Source organism: Podarcis raffonei, chromosome 7 (genome assembly GCF_027172205.1).
Source record: "Podarcis raffonei isolate rPodRaf1 chromosome 7, rPodRaf1.pri, whole genome shotgun sequence".
Classification (NCBI taxonomy): domain Eukaryota; kingdom Metazoa; phylum Chordata; class Lepidosauria; order Squamata; family Lacertidae; genus Podarcis; species Podarcis raffonei.
The window spans coordinates 39715289-39735235 of NC_070608.1; the positions used below are offsets into that span (position 1 = coordinate 39715289).

Below are 19947 nucleotides of genomic sequence, written 5' to 3' on the forward strand. Positions count from 1 at the left end.
ACAAATGTCATGAGCAAACTCCATCCATATCCATGTTCAGCAGATACTTAGAAGCCCCGTTTGCACTTCAGACAGCCACTGCTTTTCTACACAAATAGAAAGGATGCAGAGAAGCTGCTGGGTAAATGTGAAAAACTGGTGCACATGCTAACAGTATAATTTAGATAAATTTGCATTTGCAGAGATTATCGTTTACCCAACTGTTTTTAGATGATGAGGTGAGTGATTGAAATTTGAGGCCTACTGTACACATCACCCTCGCCATATGGCACATCCATGCAATGTGAAACCACATGATGAATCGTGCTACACATTATTGCAGTGACATAGAAGAGACCCAATGTAGGAGCAGCTTCAGTCTGGATCCCTGTGATCACTAAAAGGTTCTCAGAGGTTTTGTCTTCTGAACAAATTGTGAGGTCATTGTGCAGTTGTTTCATCATATGCCTAGAATCAGATTTTTAAAAAATAAATAAATAGTACGGCCTTATTTTACCAGACTACTGCTCAACTCATTAGTATTGGGTTCATGTATCAGAGGGACTTGTTCCTTTGGAATCCCTCACAGACCCATTCCTGGGTTCTGCTTCTTTTTCTGCACACACTATCTCTTCCTGATCCACAGTCCCATGAATATGCTGATGACACCTGACCTTACTCTTTAACCCATAACTTTGCCTCCAATAGACACTCCTGCATCTCCAACTCCCTAGCTGTTATTTCCACCTGGATATCCAGTTCAACACCAGGTAATATGTTGAAAACCAAACTTCTCCTCTTCTCTAGCAGACTTTCCAATTCTCATATAATCTGTATATCCAGTGACCACCCACCACACTGAGCAGGCCCAAATGTTGGTTGACCTTACTGGAATACAGTCATGCTAATGTCATGGAAAGAAACATTTGGACACAGTACTTCATTGGTTGTTCATGTTATCATATGCTGCCACTATATATATAGCAACATTAGAAGAGAAGAAGAAGTGTTTGGATTTGATATCCCGCTTTATCACTACCCAAAGGAGTCTCAAAGCGGCTAACAATCTCCTTTCCCTTCCTCCCCCACAACAAACACTCTGTGAGGTGAGTGGGGCTGAGAGATTTCAGAGACATGTGACTAGCCCAAGGTCACCCAGCAGCTGCATGTGGAGGAGCAGGGAATCGAACCCGGTTCACCAGATTACGAGTCCACTGCTCTTAACCACTACACCACGAATCTTAGAACTGTAGAGTTTGAAGGGATCCTGAGGGCCATCTAGTCCTGCAATGCAGGAATCTCAACTAAAGAACCCAATCTTTAAAAACCTCAAGCCACCCTGAGCCCAGTTTCGGCCAAGAACGGTGGGATACAAATAAAAGTTGGTGTTATTATTATTATTATTATTATTATTATTATTATTATTATTATTATCAAATGAAGGAGATTCCACCACCTTCTGTTCCACTGTTGAACACCTCTTACTGTCTGAAAGTTTTTCCTGATGTTTAGTCAGAATCTTTCTTGTAACTTGAAGGCATTGGTTTGAATCCTACCCCCCAGGACAGGAGAAAACAAGCTCATTCCATCTTCCATGTAACAGCCCTTTAGATATTTGAAGATGGCTATCGTATCTCCTCTCAGTCTCCTCTTTTCCAGGCTAAACATACCCAACTCCCTCAACTGTTTCTCATAAGGCTTGGTTTCCAGACTCATTATCATCTTGGTTACCCTCCTTTGCACATGTTCCATGTGTAGCTACTTCATAATATTGTTGTGCACCTTCCATATAAGATTGTAGGGAGAAGTTACAGTGAAACTACTCACTTTGGTTTGGTGAGATCACTGAAAAACACGGTGTAGAATTGTTTATTACAAATATACTAGCTGAGTGGAAACAAAAAGCATAGCAATCCTCCAAAGAAGAAATCCATTGTTCCACATCAAATCCCCAGAGAGGCAGCCTCCCCCGAGTTCTTTCTAGTGCTCAAAACTCTTTCCACCTGTTTCAGTTTGTCTTAAGGCACATGAGGACACCAGCTTGCTGACATAAGGTAGACCTGGATCTGGTCAGTGCCTGGGAACCAAATGTATACTTCCTTGGCTCCCTTGGCAGGATATAAATGTAGGAAAACATGCTTCTTTTCTTCACACAGAGATTGAGATTACATCATCCTTGGCTGAAGCAGGGAGAGAGGTGTCACCTTTCCCCTTAGGAACTCTCAAGGAGGATCCAGCTGCTTCCTGGGTTTTTGAGAAAAACATACACCAGCCATTCCAGTCCATTAGCTCAGCCACTTGACAGACTAAGGATCTAGCTGGCATATTTAGCTCTTGATCATTGAAGAACTTTCAATTATCTTTCTGCCCCAACTTTTTCATTTCCAAAACGCAGACTCCTTCACAGCAATCAGAGGTAGTGATGCCACCACAATAGTAGTAGTACTACTAGTAGTAGTAGTAGTAGTAGTCTGCCAATTTGGCTGGGTTGCCCAAGCTATTCTGGGCAGCTTCCAGCAGATACAAAAACATAATAAAAGGTCAAATATTAAAAACTTCCTGATATAGGGCTGCCTTCAGATGCCTTCTGAAAGTTGTGTAGTTCCTTATCTCCTTGACATATGATGGGAGGGCATTCCACAATGTGAAATATCCCATAGTGGGCTGTGTAACTGTGTTATGATCTAGAGCAAAATAGCTGTTTGTGGCTCTTTGGTTTCTGCTGTTGGATTTTTAGAACAAAAGATTGATCTAGAGTAGCCAATTCTGTTCCTGCCAGCTACATAAAGCATCTGGGAGCATTGTTGTGGCCAGCCCAGGATGTGGGTGAGGGGACCAAGCTGCTCTGTCAGCAAATGCACACACATTGACACTGGTATCTAGCGTGTGGTCACAGGCTTTCTATTCCATGACTATGTCCCCTAAGGTCCTATTTGGCTGTTTTCTTTTCTTTTTTAATCCGGACACTGAGGTCCAGCTCTGAGGGCCTTCCAGCGGTTCCCTCACTACAAGAAGTGAAGTTACAAGGAACCAGGCAGAGGGCCTTCTCGGTAGTGGCGCCCGCCCTGTGGAACGCTCTCCCATCAGATGTCAAAGAAATAAATAACTATATGGCATTTAGAAGACATCTGAAGGCAGCCCTCTTTAGGGAAGTTTTTAATGACTGATGTTTTAATGTATTTTTAATCTTTTGTTGGAAGCCACTCAGAGTGGCTGGGGAAACCCAGCCAGATGGGTGGGGTAGAAATAAAAATTATTATTATTATTATTATTATTATTATTATTATTATTATTATTAATTTTTATTAATATTTTACCATAATGCAATAAAATTATGGCTGTTTTCTTGCATCCAACCAGCCTACTCTCTGTTTCAGGGCTGCCCATGGCTGGATCTAGACACATCACAAAAGCAATTCAGTTAAAGGCGTTGTAAACTTCATGGAGGGAAATCCCATTGGCAAAAGATGGGACTCCACAGGGCCATCTGGTGTCACAGTGTTATATACAGTGGTACCTCTAGATATGAATGGGATCCGTTCCAGATCCCCGTTCGCATCCTGAAGCGAATGTAACCCGCGCCTGCACGCCTGGACGTGCACGGGTTGCAATTCGCCGCTTCCGTGCATGCACGTGATGTCATTTTGATAGCGCTCAACCTGAAGCATATTTAACCCAAGGTATGACTGTATAGCATGCATATAAAGCACTTTATCTTTACAAATGTAGCTGAGTCCTAGGATTTTTTTTAACCTGACTGTACATTGTTCAAGCAGTGTTGTTAGTTTTTTTTTTCACCTACTCTGTACTGGATTTGGAGGTGGTGGTATTTAGAGGTTTATTTGGTTACATGGTTGCATTAGTCACATAGTTGGCAGGAAGGTGTGGGAAAGCTTACAGTTAAGTTAGGTAACAGCTGAACACTCTGAGGCACCTTTGGAGGCAAAGGGCATTTCTGGAAGCCAGCTGCTCTGGGTTGTGGAGACTTTAGCCTGCATATGGGATGTTCTCAAGATGTTTGGCATACATTTTAATGCAAAACTCCCTATTTGCACTTCATGCAACAAAATTGGATACAAAAAGTATCTAGCCTTCAAAATTCACACTTTTCTGAATTTTGTGATGCAGTTCTCTACCCAAATAATATGTAGCCAAATATGTGCATATGTGTCTATTGGGGGGCGGAGTCTAATAACATATGTATTAGTGAAAATAATAGATAAAATTGCATTATATTTGGGGGGGGGAATTCTTGCAAAAATGTGTGAATCTGGAGAAATTTTCACTAAAATGCTGAAATGGGAACACACACACAGAGAGAGATGTGGAATAGTTGATAACCTGATTATGATGAGAAAAATTAGAAACAGAAAAACCAAAATGGAGAGATTCATCCATCCTAAGTGGTGGCTAAAATGACTCTTTGAAGTTACATCAATGAGTTATTTATAGCTTCACTGACCACCTTCATGCTGTGTCTCCACCAGATTCCATGCTTTGTTAGAACCTTGTGCATAGACCATAGAAAAAAACATGCTGCATTTCTAGTAATGCCATTCCTAGCTTGCTAGCACATGGCGCTCCCATTGAACCAATGTGTTGATGTTCCAAATCCAGTTTTATTACTAGTATGACCCCATGGCAACTGAAATAAAAATGATCTTCCATAGGAGGCAAGGCTAAAGCATTTGGATTTTTTTAGTTGTGAAGGAAGATGAGTGAGGAAACCATGATAGATGCATACAATTTGTATACATATGCAATATGTAGGAAGTGAACAAAGAGATTCCCCCTCCATCTTTCATAATTTATTGTTACTGAATATGAATGGCAGTAGATTCAGGACAGACTTCTCTGTGGAGCCCATGCCTAAGAATTAATATATTGAATTCAGTGTTATTCAGTGTGGTGCTTGTGTGGCTTTAAAAGGTGATTGACAAATTCTTAGACTGACAAATTTCTCATTGGCTTTGATAACTAATTGAAGCCTTCATCTTCCAGGGAAGTATGCAACCAAATATCAGTTGCTACAGGGCATCAACACAAGCATGTGAGAAAGAGGATGCTGAATTAGTGGATCTTTACTCTGATCCAGCAGGGCTCTTCATATGTTCTCATGATCCCATCCTCAGCAGTTATTTAACCTCATTGGGATCAGAACATAAATCTTGATCGCTTGCAGACATTGGCACTCGCCCAAAAGGAATAATTAGCATTTGCTTAATTAAATATTTTTCCATTACAAATATCTTCTGAACTATGCTTAAAAGTTATTCACAGATGGCATTTTTTCTGAGTGACAAGATTAATAAGTTCTTGGCCTATGGAAACTTTGTAAAGACATGTTAACGATTCTCCCACCACCGCCTCCAATGGTGAATAGACTTTCTGTTACTGTTACAGATGGATGCAGATGGTGAAGATAAAAAGCTACACACACGTTCAAGAGGAACCAAGGGTGAGTTAGAAGACCCCTTCTACGACCCTGTGCCCATCACACCATGAAATGTAAATTTCTGCACATGGTCCCAAATGTGTCATCAGCGAGTCTACACCTTCCTGAGGGCTCATTTTAAATCAAGCCAGGACACAAACTGCAGAGATTAGGAAGTGAAATGTTATTTAGATGTGTGGGAGAGTGGAGGTGGAAAGAAAATCTCACAATCATTTCACAGAGATAATCTAAAAATCCAACTAATGCTGTTGGATAGGTTGATGCAGAATGGCCTTGAACATGCAGACGGTGATTTTAATAGGTATTGTCTCCCAAACGAGAATCATCCTCTTCCAATTATATGTAAACTGTGGTAAACCATGGGAATACATTTTACTGTTTTGTCTGCTTCTTGTTGAATCAAATCTGCTATTGGCAAGTTGAAAAACAAAAACAAAAAAAACCTTAGCAATATAAAGTTGGATCTGCTTCCATCCCAAAACACTGCAATGTCCCTAATGTTTTTGTATTTATCTGTTCAAATGTATGATAAAAAAGTTAAACTTTCGGTTTTCCTCTCATTGGGTAAAGAACAGATGGCAATGTAATATTGAGATTAAAAGGCCCCTTAATGATCTAAACATCTGGAAAACATGATTGACTAGTCATACAACCCCTTAAGGAAAATAACTTTTTATTATAATTGGTAATGCTTTTTGTGACCCTTGATTGTGAGTGGGAAATGGGCATATGTAAAATAAAATAGAGATATTTTACCTCCAGTTGAAGCAGATTTTACTTATGAAGTTGTAGCTAAACTTAAATGACTAGATGTAATGCTAACAAGTCTAATTTGCCAGTGCAATTAATTAACCACATATGCCCTAAGGGTGTTTTTACACATGACTCTCTAAAGTGCCTTTGAAGTATCTATTTACTTATGCCCTGTATGAATGTTGCTAATGCAGTATAGATGAGTCCATTTTTAAATCAAGTGTACATCCTAAGCAAATAGTAGCAAAAAATGATTCAACCACTACTTGCGGAAATGCCCTATGAGCAGCACAGAGCTGGAAGAGAATGGGAAGTCAGCTACTCAGATAGCAGAGCCAGATCTGATCTCACAGGCATCCTTGTTATCTGTGTAGTTATGTGGGGGACCAGGAGAGGTTAAAACCAGCGATCTATGTAGACTGCAATGCACAGCCCATTGTTGTCTTGTTCCATGGACACTTGAGGGTCACATGGAAGGTCAAGTCAAGTCTGGTCACAGTAGGCAAGAGGAGGTCAAGTAAGCAAGGTTAGGTCAAGATAGGCAAATCAAGTCACATCAGGCCAAGTTAGGTCAGGGCAGACAAAGTCCCATTGGGGCAAACACTGTTATACAGAGAGCAGGCAAAACAGGACCATAACAGCTTCAAGGGAGCCCTGGCAGCTGAAACTATCCCCTACGAAGGTAACTATAGGTAAAAGTTATCTCAGTAGGCTGACAATATCTATAGTAAAGTTGTCTGTGCTTCTCTAGAAGGGGTGTCTGGGCTGTTAAATGCTATGATTTGCCCACATTCCAACTAGCCATGACTCCTCATAACGTTTTGGGCAACCAAAGAGAAACACTTTGACCATTTAAGACTGTTTAGAACTACTTCACACAGTCTTATATGGAAAGCACTTGCCACATAGGAAGTAATGAATAGATAATCACAAAGTAAGTGTTCATTTCACTCTGTACAGCAATCCTTACACAAGGGATGATCACAACCTGTATGTGGATGATGTACTAATTTATATACGGCCCTGACTACCATTTACAAATTTTGTTTCTCATTACCCATTATACCAAATCCTACAGTGAAGGCAGGCATGGCATAGCCGGAGCAACTCAGCCCATACTGCTTTCCTTCTAGCTTACTGTTGGGTTGTGAATCACAATCATGATATTGTAAAAAATAAATAAATGGGGGAAGGGGTGTAGGGAAACATTCCTTACTGCATTTGTGGGACCTTACATATGTGTGGGTGTCACATAGAGGGGGTCAGATTTTAATGACCCAACCTTGTGAACTGAGGTGTCCACATTGTACCCATATTGCTGGGAGGGAGCTGATCATGTGGGTCTCAACACCCCACACCTAGTCGGGTGCCAACTCCATGGGTGGAAGCTGTAATTCTGCTCACAAGATTGGGTCATTTAAATGTTACCCAAGATACACAGAAGCTGCTTATAGCAAAGTGGCTTGCAGATGGTTATAGTGATGGGATCCTTAATTTGGGCTATTTTTCTGTGGCTAATACAATGTATTCAGCAATTCTATTTTAAAAAAAAAAATTTGGCTGATTAATCACTGCACCAAAGGATAGCTGGAAGTCTTTATTCAAATAGGGAAAGAACTGCAGTTCAGTGGTAGAGCAGATGCTTTGCAAAGAGAAGGTCACAGGATCAGTCCCTGGATCTCCAGGTGTTTCTGGGAAATACTTCTGTCTGATACCCTGGGGAGCAGCTTCCAGCATAGACAATAGTGAGTTAGATGTGCCAGTGGTCTGATTCAGTGTATAGCTTGCTATCTTCCTAAATTACAAAACTGAAATAATCTATCTCTGAGATGTTTCAAAATAAATGTATCATAGTTAAAGGTGAGCCAAGATTTTGACACACCCTGAAGGATCAAAAACTTTCCTCCTGAAACTGTTCAAGGATCAACTGTTCAAAATTTGTTTTAGCACAGAGCTGCTTTGCAGATGGCTGTTTTTCAGAGATTATTGAATCTGTTGCTTTTACTCCTATTACTCCTCCTGCCACCAGCCAAAAGCATTCAGATGTTGTATATATTCAACTGCAAGGGAATAAGGGATTTAAATCACCCAATCTCCCTTCACTGTTATAAAAAAAATTTCCACGGGCCTTTCAATAACAAAAGCCCGAAATGGTGAGGGCAAGATATAGATAGAAAGAGATAGACATTATTTTAAGAGCCCACCCTGCCTTCCCCTGGCAGCATTTCTATATAGTTCAGTGAGATCAGGATCAATCCCCAAATGAAGTGAGTAATTGCAACAGCATAATGAAGTTACTGCTGCATATCTGAACATTGTAGTGAGCCTCCATTAGATCAAGTCTGCAGGGAGCTACTGACTAACTGGCTGGGTTTCATTTAGCAGTTTCTAATCAGAGTTAATGCACTGCCATACTTTCTTTAAACATTTAAAAGGTGATCTCTCTCATTTAGCAAGCTAGTTAAACATATTTAGGGCTTAAAATGCCTCTCTCTTGCACACACAGGCTTAATAGAGCAACAGGATTTCCCCAGAAGTGGGACAACGGATGTTGCCTGTGCAACATGAGTAATCTTTAGAACCACCTGTTGGCTCTTTCAATATGCTGCATAGCCTTGTGTGGGCAGGTATTTGTAAACACCAGCTTTCCTCATTCCCAAATCAAATTATCACTTAGGAAAAGAAAATGTTCTCACTGCACATCCAATTAAAAAAGAAGAAGGAAAGGTACAGTGGCTTTTTCTTTCCTGCTGAAGATCATCTTCCTTGTGTACTGAGTTGTTTTGGGTTTTTGTTTTTTAACAGATAAGTAACCATGGGAATTGAACATCAACTTTAGCAGTTGCCATGAGCAGCAATAATCCTGTGGTTAGGGAGAAATAAAGAGTCACCTGTGTTCTCCCAGGTTCTCAACTCTCATCAGAAATAGGCAGGTGCACAGAAGTTTAAATGTAAACTGATGCAGTCTTCCCTTCTTTTACCAACAGCACACGTGGATTCGATAGCACAGGAGCTCAGGTAAGATTCATGAAGCTTCAGCTTTGTCACAAGAAGTGCTGTTATATCCCACATTTATTGCATCTCTTACAAACTGTAAGCCAGGACAGATGGTGTGTTCACAGTAATTCAAGTTGTTGTTGTTTTTAAGTGCCTCTAGGCTTTCTAAGGTTCACCAGAAAAATATTGTAACCTATCAAGAGGTTCTTGTATGAGGAGAACTTCACAGAGGTCCAGGTTGGTCAATCTGTGGCCTTCCAGATTGCCAAAGCTGGGCAAGCACTTACAAGACTTTGAGAAGGAGGCAGGCAGGCTCTCCTTTGACCCCTGTACTCTGTGTGTGGAAATTGGTTGTGCTGCCCTAAATCTGCCTCTGCTTTAGGTAGCACTGGCTGGGGGAGAAGGAATTTATTTAACCTTCAAGTTCTAGCCCAGATAGTTTCAGTGTATGTCTTGAGCTGGGTTTGAAGTTGACCTCTCATGTTTTCTTGACCTGTCCTCTGTTATTGTAAGTAGGCAGTTTTGTAAGTAGGCAGCTGAGCATTAAACTGTACACACACTCCAGTTCTGTTAACTAGATGGGCTGGACTACTCCTCTTCTGGTGGCTGCCACTTTAAATTCTTTCTGGTTATTGTTATTTTATTATTAAAGATGCCCAGCAGAAGTTAGTGGGGAGAAATATCTCCAGTGGGGGGAGTAGGAGGGGAAGGAGTAGTGCCACAGACCTGGCCTACTTACAGCAGCATTACCACCGTAAACCAGGATAATGTGAAGAAAAGTCAGGGTGGTGAGAGCACCAGATTGGCTTTTCCAGTACCACCTACCCCACCCCACTGCTGCAAATCAAAGTACGCAGCAAGCCTGTTCTACCAAGGAGACTCCCTCTGTGATCAGAGCCCCCAATGAGTGGACAGTGGTGGGACCAAGTAACAGGAATGTGTTGGAAGGCAGTGGAACTAGCATGAGTGTCCAGGTTCTCCCCTCATGAAATAGGAGAGGAATGAATGCCTATGTAGGGCATGAAAAGTGTGAAGATCTCACCAGGATTTCATCATTTCAGAGTGTATTGGCTAAACCTTGCAGAGGTTTCTTATCAATAACTAAGTTGTTTCAAATGTTTGCTTATACTATTTGTGGTAAGGATATTCGTGTTTTGTGTAGAGCCACCTTTCTACAAGGGTGTTATGATAATAATGAACATATTCATGGCAAGTGAGTAATGACAGGATTGAAGCCTATGAAGGCCCACAACGCTGATCCCATGGTGAAGAGCAGCAGCTGCCTATCACCCTTTCAACAATCAACTAAATAGAAGGAGTGAGGCAGCAGGCCAACAGCACTATCAGTCATGACGAAGGATGCCAATAGTCTTGCAGCAGTAGAATGAACATCTGGCCATACTCCATAGACTTTAGGGCATAGATCACCCTTCGGGGGAATATTTTATCTGAGACAACTGGTGCCTGGGTTCATAGCACAGGGGATTAAATACGTGCTGGTATCATTCTTCATTAATCTGCATTATATCATATTAATATGCGAGGGACCATCATGGTTATGAGACAAGGCCAGCTTGCCCATTCAGTGGAATCGAGTGATATATATTTTTCCGAACTCTACCACTTCAGATTGCAGGTAGTTGGGGAGGATTAAATGATTCAAAATTCCCTATGGGGGGGGTGGGAATGTTCTTTACATACAAAATTAGCATGTTAGGTAGAAACAAAAACTGAACTCCTTCCCCTCAGGTGGTGGCTTTAGGAAATGGGTGCATGATTTTATTATTTATTTCTTTACCACTTGATTGTAATAAAACCTCTAAGCAGTTTACAAGAAATATTTAAATTATCAATAACAATTAAAAACATTTTAAAATTATTGAAATCAACAGTAAAAATATTCAGACACACCAACATCTACATACCTTGATAGGCTTGCCTAAAGGAAAATGGTTTAAGCAGGCACTGGCAAGAGCTGAGCCAAGATACTTGCCTAATTTTGGAGGTTTCACCACTGGATCATGTTGCTGTGGTTCAGGGAAAGACAAGTGCTTATTTTGAATGGTGACATGAAATACCAAACCCCATTCGCCACCTGAGAAGTGGGAGGTGGAGATGAGTGGATCTGTCAATTTTTATTTCTCTCTATTATTTTTATAATCTTAATCTCAGTTCTCTACATTTCCACATCAGTTTGCTTTTTTAAAAAAAGTCCTCATACAAATTCACGAGTGTTTACTATGAATTTCTCCTAAATATATTTTTGTCTAATATACACATTTTTGTAAAGCAATTTCCCTATTCTAATGCATTTTTTGGTATGCTGTTTTCCCTAATCAGTGCAATTTTATGGACACTTTACCCCAGTATATGAATTTTTGTACATATTGTTTGACTGTGGAACAGCATTGCATAGTTCACAGAACTGCAAATTTCAAGGATGGCTGTGTTTATGTATTCTTTGGAAAATGCTAATTTGGTAGGTTCGCCTTTAAATGTCAACTGAATCAAATTTATCCCCCATCTCTAGTGAGAGGTGAATTGGGAGGAGGCAGTTATCGCTGCCTTAAAGCATTCCAGCAATGGTGCCAACTGTGTGGGCAGCTGATGTGTTGAATGTGGCTATGAGATCAGACAAGTACCCCAAGTAGCATTGAGTGAACTTTCCTAGCTTGATTTGGAGGTGTCCCCCCAAAAAAAAACCCACTTCCATTTCACACTCCTGATAATCAATGGGGAAATGATGGGGTGTCCCTCAACCTGTATGTTCTCACTGGAGGAATTCAGTCTTCAGCCCTCAAAGCACAAGGAATCTTGAAACATAGTCTCCCCCCCCCCAAGTGAACATTACAAGCTGGACAATGTCACATTCTGAGCTGGGTTATTACAGTTTGGCAAATCCGCTCCACTTCCCAGTGGGGAGGAGTTGTAGAGGACCACGTGGCCACCCACTCCCGTACAGGGATGAGGAACGAAGTCCCGCGTCACCCGGAGGTTCCCAGCCACGTCATTCGCCAGCCAGCCAATCTGCTAGCTGGGAGGGGTGCGGCCAGGCCCCATTTAAACTGAGGCGCGAGCCGGAGAGCTTCCTCTTGGCTCGCTTCCTCTTGGCTCGCTTCCTCGATCTCTTCGCACAGTTCCTTGGCTTCACTCTGCGGACTCTTTTCTCAGCTTTCTGCTGTGGCATTGGTTGATCTTATGATGGGGGAGGGGAGGTGTGGCCATCACCTGCCCCTCCAAGCTTAAGGGTATTCCGTTAAAGGAATCCGGGGGTTTGGATCTGGTCCAAAGCCCGGGGCGGGGCTAGGGCCATGCCACGACCCCGTCGGGAACCCAGGGGGAGCTTGAGTCGGTCTGTATCAACGGGGCTCCTCCTACAGGTGGTTGACCCTTACTGGACTCCCTGCGTGACAGGCAGGAGTCAGATATAGTCTGGTCAATTCCAATGCCTAAGCCAATACTGCTCACATTCTGTAGCCAATAAAGTTGTAGCCTAAATTTGCCCAATAACATTTTTTTTTTAAAATAAATTTTTATTAATTTTCCAACACATATTAAATAACAATACAAAACAATACAAAAACAAACAAACATATAAACATGTATAATTTCTTAACCTTCTTTTCCTTAAACCTTCTTTCAACGACTTCCCCATACCTCCTTTTTCTGCATCCTTGTTTTAAATTTTTCCAGCAACCCCTAATTTTATTTACTTATGGCACTTCCTTTAAATCCTTTTTCCCATGTCCAATTGTTTATCGCTGCAATTCTATTTTGCATTACTCGAAACATTTTAGCACTCATTAATTTTACAATAGTTCTTAAGGTAAACTTTAAATTTCTTCCAGTCTTCTTCCACCGTCTCTTTCCCTTGGTCTCGGATTCTGCCGGTCATCTCAGCCAATCCCATGTAGTCAATCACCTTCGTCTGCCATTCTTCCAGTGTGGGTAGTTCTTGTGTCTTCCAGTACTTTGCTAAAAGTACTCTCGCTGCTGTTGTCGCATACATAAAAAACATCCTATCTTTCTTTGACACCAATTGGCCTACCATGCCCAGGAGAAAAGCCTCTGGTTTCTTATGAAAGGTACACTTAAGCACCTTCTTAATTTCATTATAAATCATTTCCCAGAAGACCTTAATCCTTGGGCACGTCCACCAAAGGTGGTAGAAAGTACCTTCAGTTTCATTACATTTCCAGCATTTGTTATTGGGCAAATGATAAATTTTTGCAAGCTTGACTGGGGTCATGTACCACCTATAAATCATTTTCATAATATTCTCTCTTAAGGCATTACATGCCGTAAACTTTATACCAGTGGTCCATAACTGTTCCCAGTCAGCAAACATAATGTCATGTCCAATATCCTGTGCCCATTTAATCATAGCTGATTTAACCAACTCATCCTGTGTATTCCATTTCAACAGCAAGTTATACATTCTTGACAGATTCTTAGTACTGGGTTCCAAAAGCTCTGTTTCTAATTTCGACCTTTCCACCTGAAAGCCAATTTTCCTGTCCTGTTTAAAAACTTCATTTATCTGGTAATAATGAAGCCAATCTCTTACTTTGGACTTCAATTTCTCATAACTCTGCAATTTAGCTTTTCCCTCCTCATACTCTATAATTTCCCAATATTTCGGCCATTTAGATTCCATGTTTAATTTTTTCACTTCCTTAGCTTCCATCGGTGACAACCACCTGGGTGTTTTGTTTTCCAACAAGTCTTTATATCTAATCCATACATTATATAGGGCTTTTCTAACAATGTGGTTTTTAAAACCTTGGTGGATCTTGACCTTGTCATACCATATATATGCGTAATTTGCCCAATAACATTAACCTAATATCCGTGTCCTTGTGTCTTATTCATCAACGAGGGGGTGGTCTCGGGGTCTCGATCTGCAACACAATGGCTTTTCACATTTTTGGAGTTGTCACAGAGGGCATTTTAAAGCAGTAAACAGTGTGGTAAATTACATACTTTGGTATTTTACCCTGAAGTTATGTCAGTACAGAGCACTGGTATTTATAATGAGGCTACTCTACATTGCATGCCATTCATGATGTTAATAAAGGATTTATGCTAAAATTCACCTGTCCTTATTACTATATCCTGTATGTCAACCATTCCTATCATCATTAATTAAACCAGTTATAAATTTAAACCATTACTGTAATAAACTTTATAGGCCTGCAGTCTTTTGGGATCCTCCCTTGTTTCTTTCTTGTCCATCTTTTAAATCTTTCCTTAATTAGCTATATCTAAAAGCCAGGGATACAGTTTTGATAACATCCAGTAATTCTAATAGCCTTATCTAGTAAAGTGACAATTTGATGACACCCTTTTCTGTTACTGCTAGTAGATAGGAGTTCTGCTCTGCAGGATTTTCTGACATGAGGGTTAAGGAACACATGAGATGGTAGCCACTTGCCTGCACTGATGGTGTACCACTGCCTTGAGCAAATATGATTGTGTAAGAGGTGGTGGGATCCTCTGAGCACATTGGGTGTTAGTTTGTACATGGAATGTTGGCTGGGTCATGATTAAACTCCAAGTGGGGAAGTTCTATGTTCAGTATCACTGAACATTGGTTTACTGCAATGGTAGGTCACCATCCATTACAACTATGGTTGCCATCCATTCATAAATAAATGACCAGAGTTCCACCTTCTGGATTCTTTCCAGAGATTCAGAGGTCTGTACCTCTGAGGCCTCACCTCAGAGCTTTTAATTTAAAAATATGGTCATGGTTTGTTAAGACTTTGCACATGCCCACACATATATAGTACCTAGACCAACCAAGTAAGTGGGAAGTCTGGATAAATGCAGTCTTAGTTCAGTGCAAATAGAGAGTGAAACAGAATTTATGAAACGGGTAAATCATCTTATTTATTTATGTATGCAGGCATTGAAGACCAAAGCCAGGCTGTACGCATGCAATGCAGGCCGAGTCCTTCAGGCCCACGGAGCTTTGGAGCTTCATCTGCATAACAAAAGACAGAGAGGATTCTAAAACCCTCCAATAACACTGTTAGTAGCTGGCAGGCAGCCAATCCATGCTGAGATAGGGCCAGTGTTGTGATTCGCTAATTGCAGCATTAAGGCGACCTATCATGGGGTGGGGGTGGGTGTTTTGCCTGGGCTGGCTTAAGGTATATATATCCCAGGCAAGTGCCCCTGCTTGTCCTTCTTCTTGTTGTTGTTCCAATAAATCCTTTTTGAGCTGAATCTTGGTCTTGGGTCATGCCTGAACCCACCTACACTTCATTTTTTAGCTAACTTGCATTGCAAAACAAAGGAATCAATAATTTCGAAGTTAACTTTGATGCAGCCAAGACAACAGTGTGCAATTTAATGTACAGTACTGCCTTTGGGTTTTTTTTTGTTGTAATAAAATAAGCAGCACCTCATTAGTACAGAATTATCACCAGATTATAAAAATAGGTTCCAGACATTTTATTTAAAAATTTAATGAATGTTCTTGAGCTATTTTCATAGTAAAATGCCAAACACCCCAAAACCTGGAACAATAAACTAGTAAATACCATTGCCTTGTCCAAAATAATCTCATTGCCCCCCACACCCAAGAAATTACTAGCCCCGGGCCTTCAAGAAGGATAAATGCTCAAATCTCAATATTCCTCGTGGTATGTTAAAACTTTTCAGTTGACTTTTTTTAAAAAATGGCAGGCTTGTTTTAAAAAGCAGTGACGCAGTTCCTATAGCACCTTGTTTTCAGTGCAGTCTTTAGAATGTTGTGGTAGACGTGCCCTATTGAATTCAATGAAACTTACTCTCAGGTAAGTGGGGTTAGGATTGCAGCCTAAGGCTTCTTAGCAAACAGTGTGCATTTGTTGTTTGTCCAAAGAGGTTTCATCCCCCCACCATGTTTCACAATGAACTCAACGCACGCATAGATTTCATTATAGCTGCATGCCTTCTCCTGGGTTATTACCAACTTCCTATCATTCTGGCCTTTTTACATGCTTCTTTTTATTTCCTCAGTCATTTCACAGTCGAATCGTTCCTTTTGGTCAGGTGGCCTATAACATTAGTTTACTGTCTGAAACATCTCCAGCCTCAAAGCATAATGACTCAACAGCATTACGCATTCCTCCCCAGCTTCCTCTTAGAAGGACTAATAAATTCTCTTTTCCCAACAAGGCTATACCTCCTCCCCTGCTTTCTATGTTTTATTTTATTTTATTTTATTTTATTTTATTTTATTTTATTTTATTTTATTTTATTTTATTTTAAAAGAAGCTGCCCCTTTGATATTGAAATTCCAGCCTGATTCCAATTACATCGTAACATATTTTCTTCTAAGTTATTATATATACCCCTCGTCCTAGCACCATCTCACTTTCTTCTTCGCCAAGCCTTTCATTTGTATGTTTGCACACTTTAATAACCTTCATGCTGCTATTTTGCCCTAAAATTAGTCTTAATCAATCCTGATTTCCCTCTTTTATCTTCATTGCCATCCAACGCTTTATATGTACTCCTTTCATCTCTGTTTGGTCAGCGTGCTTGCCCTGACGTCACACAAGAGTAGATTAAGCTAAACTCCTTCTCAGGACTTCAGTTGGGATGGAGAGAGCATTATTCTTGCTGAGTAGTAGCCTTTCTTCCATCTTGACTACCCCTCCTCCAATTCATGTTGTATAGCCCTATTGTACCATAACTGGCCAAACCACTACCTCTATTGCAGGTGTGTGTGGGGGGGTGGTACTCAGTGGACAACATAAGCTAAAGTAATAGGTGCAAGCCTTGAAGAGGAATTAGTTCTATGTTGCTGGGGATAGTAAATGGATGAATATCAATATTAAAAGATAAAACATAAATACTAGCATTAAACATAGTATTATTATTAGTAGTTAATATTTTAATATTGATATTCATCCATTTACTATCCCCTTACTATTATTATTAGTAGTAGATTAGTTGACTGACCTAGCAAGAATGATGAGGGACTGATAAAGAGCTCTGGAGGCTTTCAGGCCTGAGATTTCCAAGTCCTAAACCATTGGGTAAGTAGCCAATCAATACATACTAGTGCTTGCAGATGCGTAACATTATAAATTTGGTGCTGGTCTTTTCTTTGACAACATCCCAAGAATTGTTTGTCAACCCAACTCACGGTATACTCATCAGACTACCATTCTGATAACTTTGTCTGCATAACTTTATATGCATTCAGTGTATTAGGCTCAAGAGCAATGGGTAGTGGGGATGGCACCACAGATTTGACCACCTGGCATCAGTATCACTGCCACATACTTGGCTGGTGATGGAGCAGGGCAGCACTGAGGAAGGACATCTTGGACACACCAGCAGAGAGAATCTGATGCTTCTGCCTGAATTGGCCTGACTTCACCTTGTACCTCCGCACTAGTTGCTCCTGAATAGCCTACATGGTTTGATGACATATTAAAGCTCCCTGTATCTAATTTAGCCTATATCTACACCCACTCTTAGCTTAAGTACTTTTATATCCGAGCAAATTCTATTCAGGTCAAACTCTATTCACTGGTGACTCAAAAGGATTTCAGTGTAATTATCTCTCACCTAAAAAATTAGGCTGGCACTAGAGAAAGACGTGTCCCACTCCATTGTGAGGATTCATGTGTTGGTACAACCAGTGCTTTATTTAAGATGATAAAAATATGAGGCGCCAGTACTCGTATATTGAGAAAAGTGCAGCAAAGAAGAAGTGCTGGTACTCTGTACCAGGGAGTACTTTCACACAAAAAAGCTATGGGTGCCAAACATCTTGGCATCTTCAAGTCACTGGTTTTAGTTTTTAACCTCCTTGGGGTTCATTTCATTGCCTAGCAAAAATGTCTCCTGTGTCCAAAAAGTTGACTTGTACCACTATTTCATTAGAAGTCTGCTCATATCAGAAATTGTGAGAATGAGTTATATTCACTCTTGATTCATAAAAAAATATCCATCCATTTTATGACTCTGATTCACCAATAACCTTGACAGCTGAACCAGTGTTCCATGACAACAAGCAGACCATTGATAAATAGCAACAAAACTATTAGAGGTTGAATTTATGAGATGAGTAATAGGGATGCTAAATTATAGGCTTACTGTTTGACAAACTACAGCTTGACATATATTTGCAAATGCATGTGTATGCATCTCAAAGAGAGAAAAACTTTTCTAACCTCATGACCCCTTGGCACATTGTACAGAAACCACCCAACTGCTTTCCATGGGATTGTGTTTTACAGTTCATCCCCCCTCCTCCCAGTTCATAATTTCAGGACTAAAGAATTTTCTAAGAATAGTTAAAATGAGGCTTTGGTTTATATTTGTTTTTGAAATAATGACCAAAACGTATCATAAGGGGGGGGGGGGAGAGATTGTAACCAGTACCAGCATTTTGAACTTAGCCAGTGCAATTCTTTCAGCAACAGCATAGCATGATGGTGATATCCTGCCCCAGTGAGCAGTAGAGCTGCTGCATTTTGCACTAGCTGCAAGGTCAAGGGCAGTCTCAGGACAGCTCCATATAAAGCACATTGCAATAATTCAGTCTGGTGGTTAGCAGTGCATGGACAACTATTTCAGTGGTCAGGATATCCCAGTCCAGAAATGGCCAAATTTGTTTTACCAGCCAAAGCTAGTAAAAGGTTCTCCTAACCACTGAGGTCACCTGGGCCTCTAGTGACAGAGATTAATCTAGGAACACCCCCAGACTGTGAACCTGCTCTTTCAGTGGGAGTATGACCTTTTCCAAAGCCGGCAATTGCCCAATTATCTAGATTCTGCAACCATTCACCTATGGCACCTCTGTCTTGCCAAGATTAAGACTCAGTTTGTTGGCCCTCATCCAGCCTACCACTGAGTCCAGGCTCTAGTCCAGGCCTTGAACAGCCTCTCCTGATTTAGATGTTACAAAGAAATGGAGCTGGGTAGTATCAGCATACTGATACCTTGCCCCCAAACCTCCTAATGATCACTCTCAATAGCTTCATATAGAGTTAAATAGCATTGGGAATAAGATGGTACCCCATTGTATCCCTTTTTCCTCCACCAAAGTTGGTGGAGTTTGGGGGGAAATGACACATCACGCTCATGAACTGGGGGTTAGCCACTCCTAGTGTAAATAATTAGTATGTATAATTAGAATCAGCTATAGATCAGATAATTTGTATTGCCTTTGGACAATGAGCCTGACAAAAAATAAATTTTGGTCCATTTCAAATGTATATTCTACAATTTTCAGATACAAAATAAAACTTATATTACTTCCCCTTTCTCTCAAGCATTATTTGTTATATTGCTGTGAGTGTTTACTTGATCAGCTGTAGAAAGCATGTTGTAGAGCTGCAAAGGTACAGAAGGGGGTGACTAAAATGATGAGACTGAACAATATATTTTTTTCCTTTAAAAAAATATGTTCACAAATGGAAGGAAATTGAGTCATTTTGTTTTGCCCACATCCTGCCCACATGCTATCTGGGGTAGAGTAAAATGATGCCTACTGTGATGTAGGAATAGAAGAACCCTATCTGAATGGGAATATAAGACCAGTCCAGAGACTCCAATGTGTTTGTAGAGGGTCTTGAGGTCTGCCCAGTTCAAGCTTTGCTGAAGTTGGCCTACCATCAAAGTCCATGAGCAGCTCCTGATGTGCACAAAGTAGAACCTCGCAAGAATTTTGATTTGGATTAGAACTTGGGGAATCAGCCAAGCTGCAGGTCCTGAGCCAAATTGGATGTATTCAGAGGACCTTGGGCCTTGGA

At 40.7% G+C, this 19947-nt stretch overlaps 1 protein-coding gene across 10 annotated transcripts in view; it reads left to right on the plus strand.

Moving 5' to 3' along the window:
• The window catches only part of ST18 (ST18 C2H2C-type zinc finger transcription factor), a 183603-nt gene that overhangs the window by 106064 nt on the left and 57592 nt on the right, over nt 1–19947 (plus strand). For all 10 annotated transcript variants that reach the window (XR_008331469.1, XR_008331468.1, XM_053396174.1 and 7 more), the window contains 2 exons: nt 5383–5437; nt 9175–9205. Coding sequence is in view for 8 of the 10 variants with exons in the window: in XM_053396174.1 (XP_053252149.1) it covers nt 5383–5437; nt 9175–9205 (86 nt within the window). In the remaining 2 variants the exon portion in view is untranslated. The remainder of the gene's footprint in view (nt 1–5382; nt 5438–9174; nt 9206–19947) is intronic.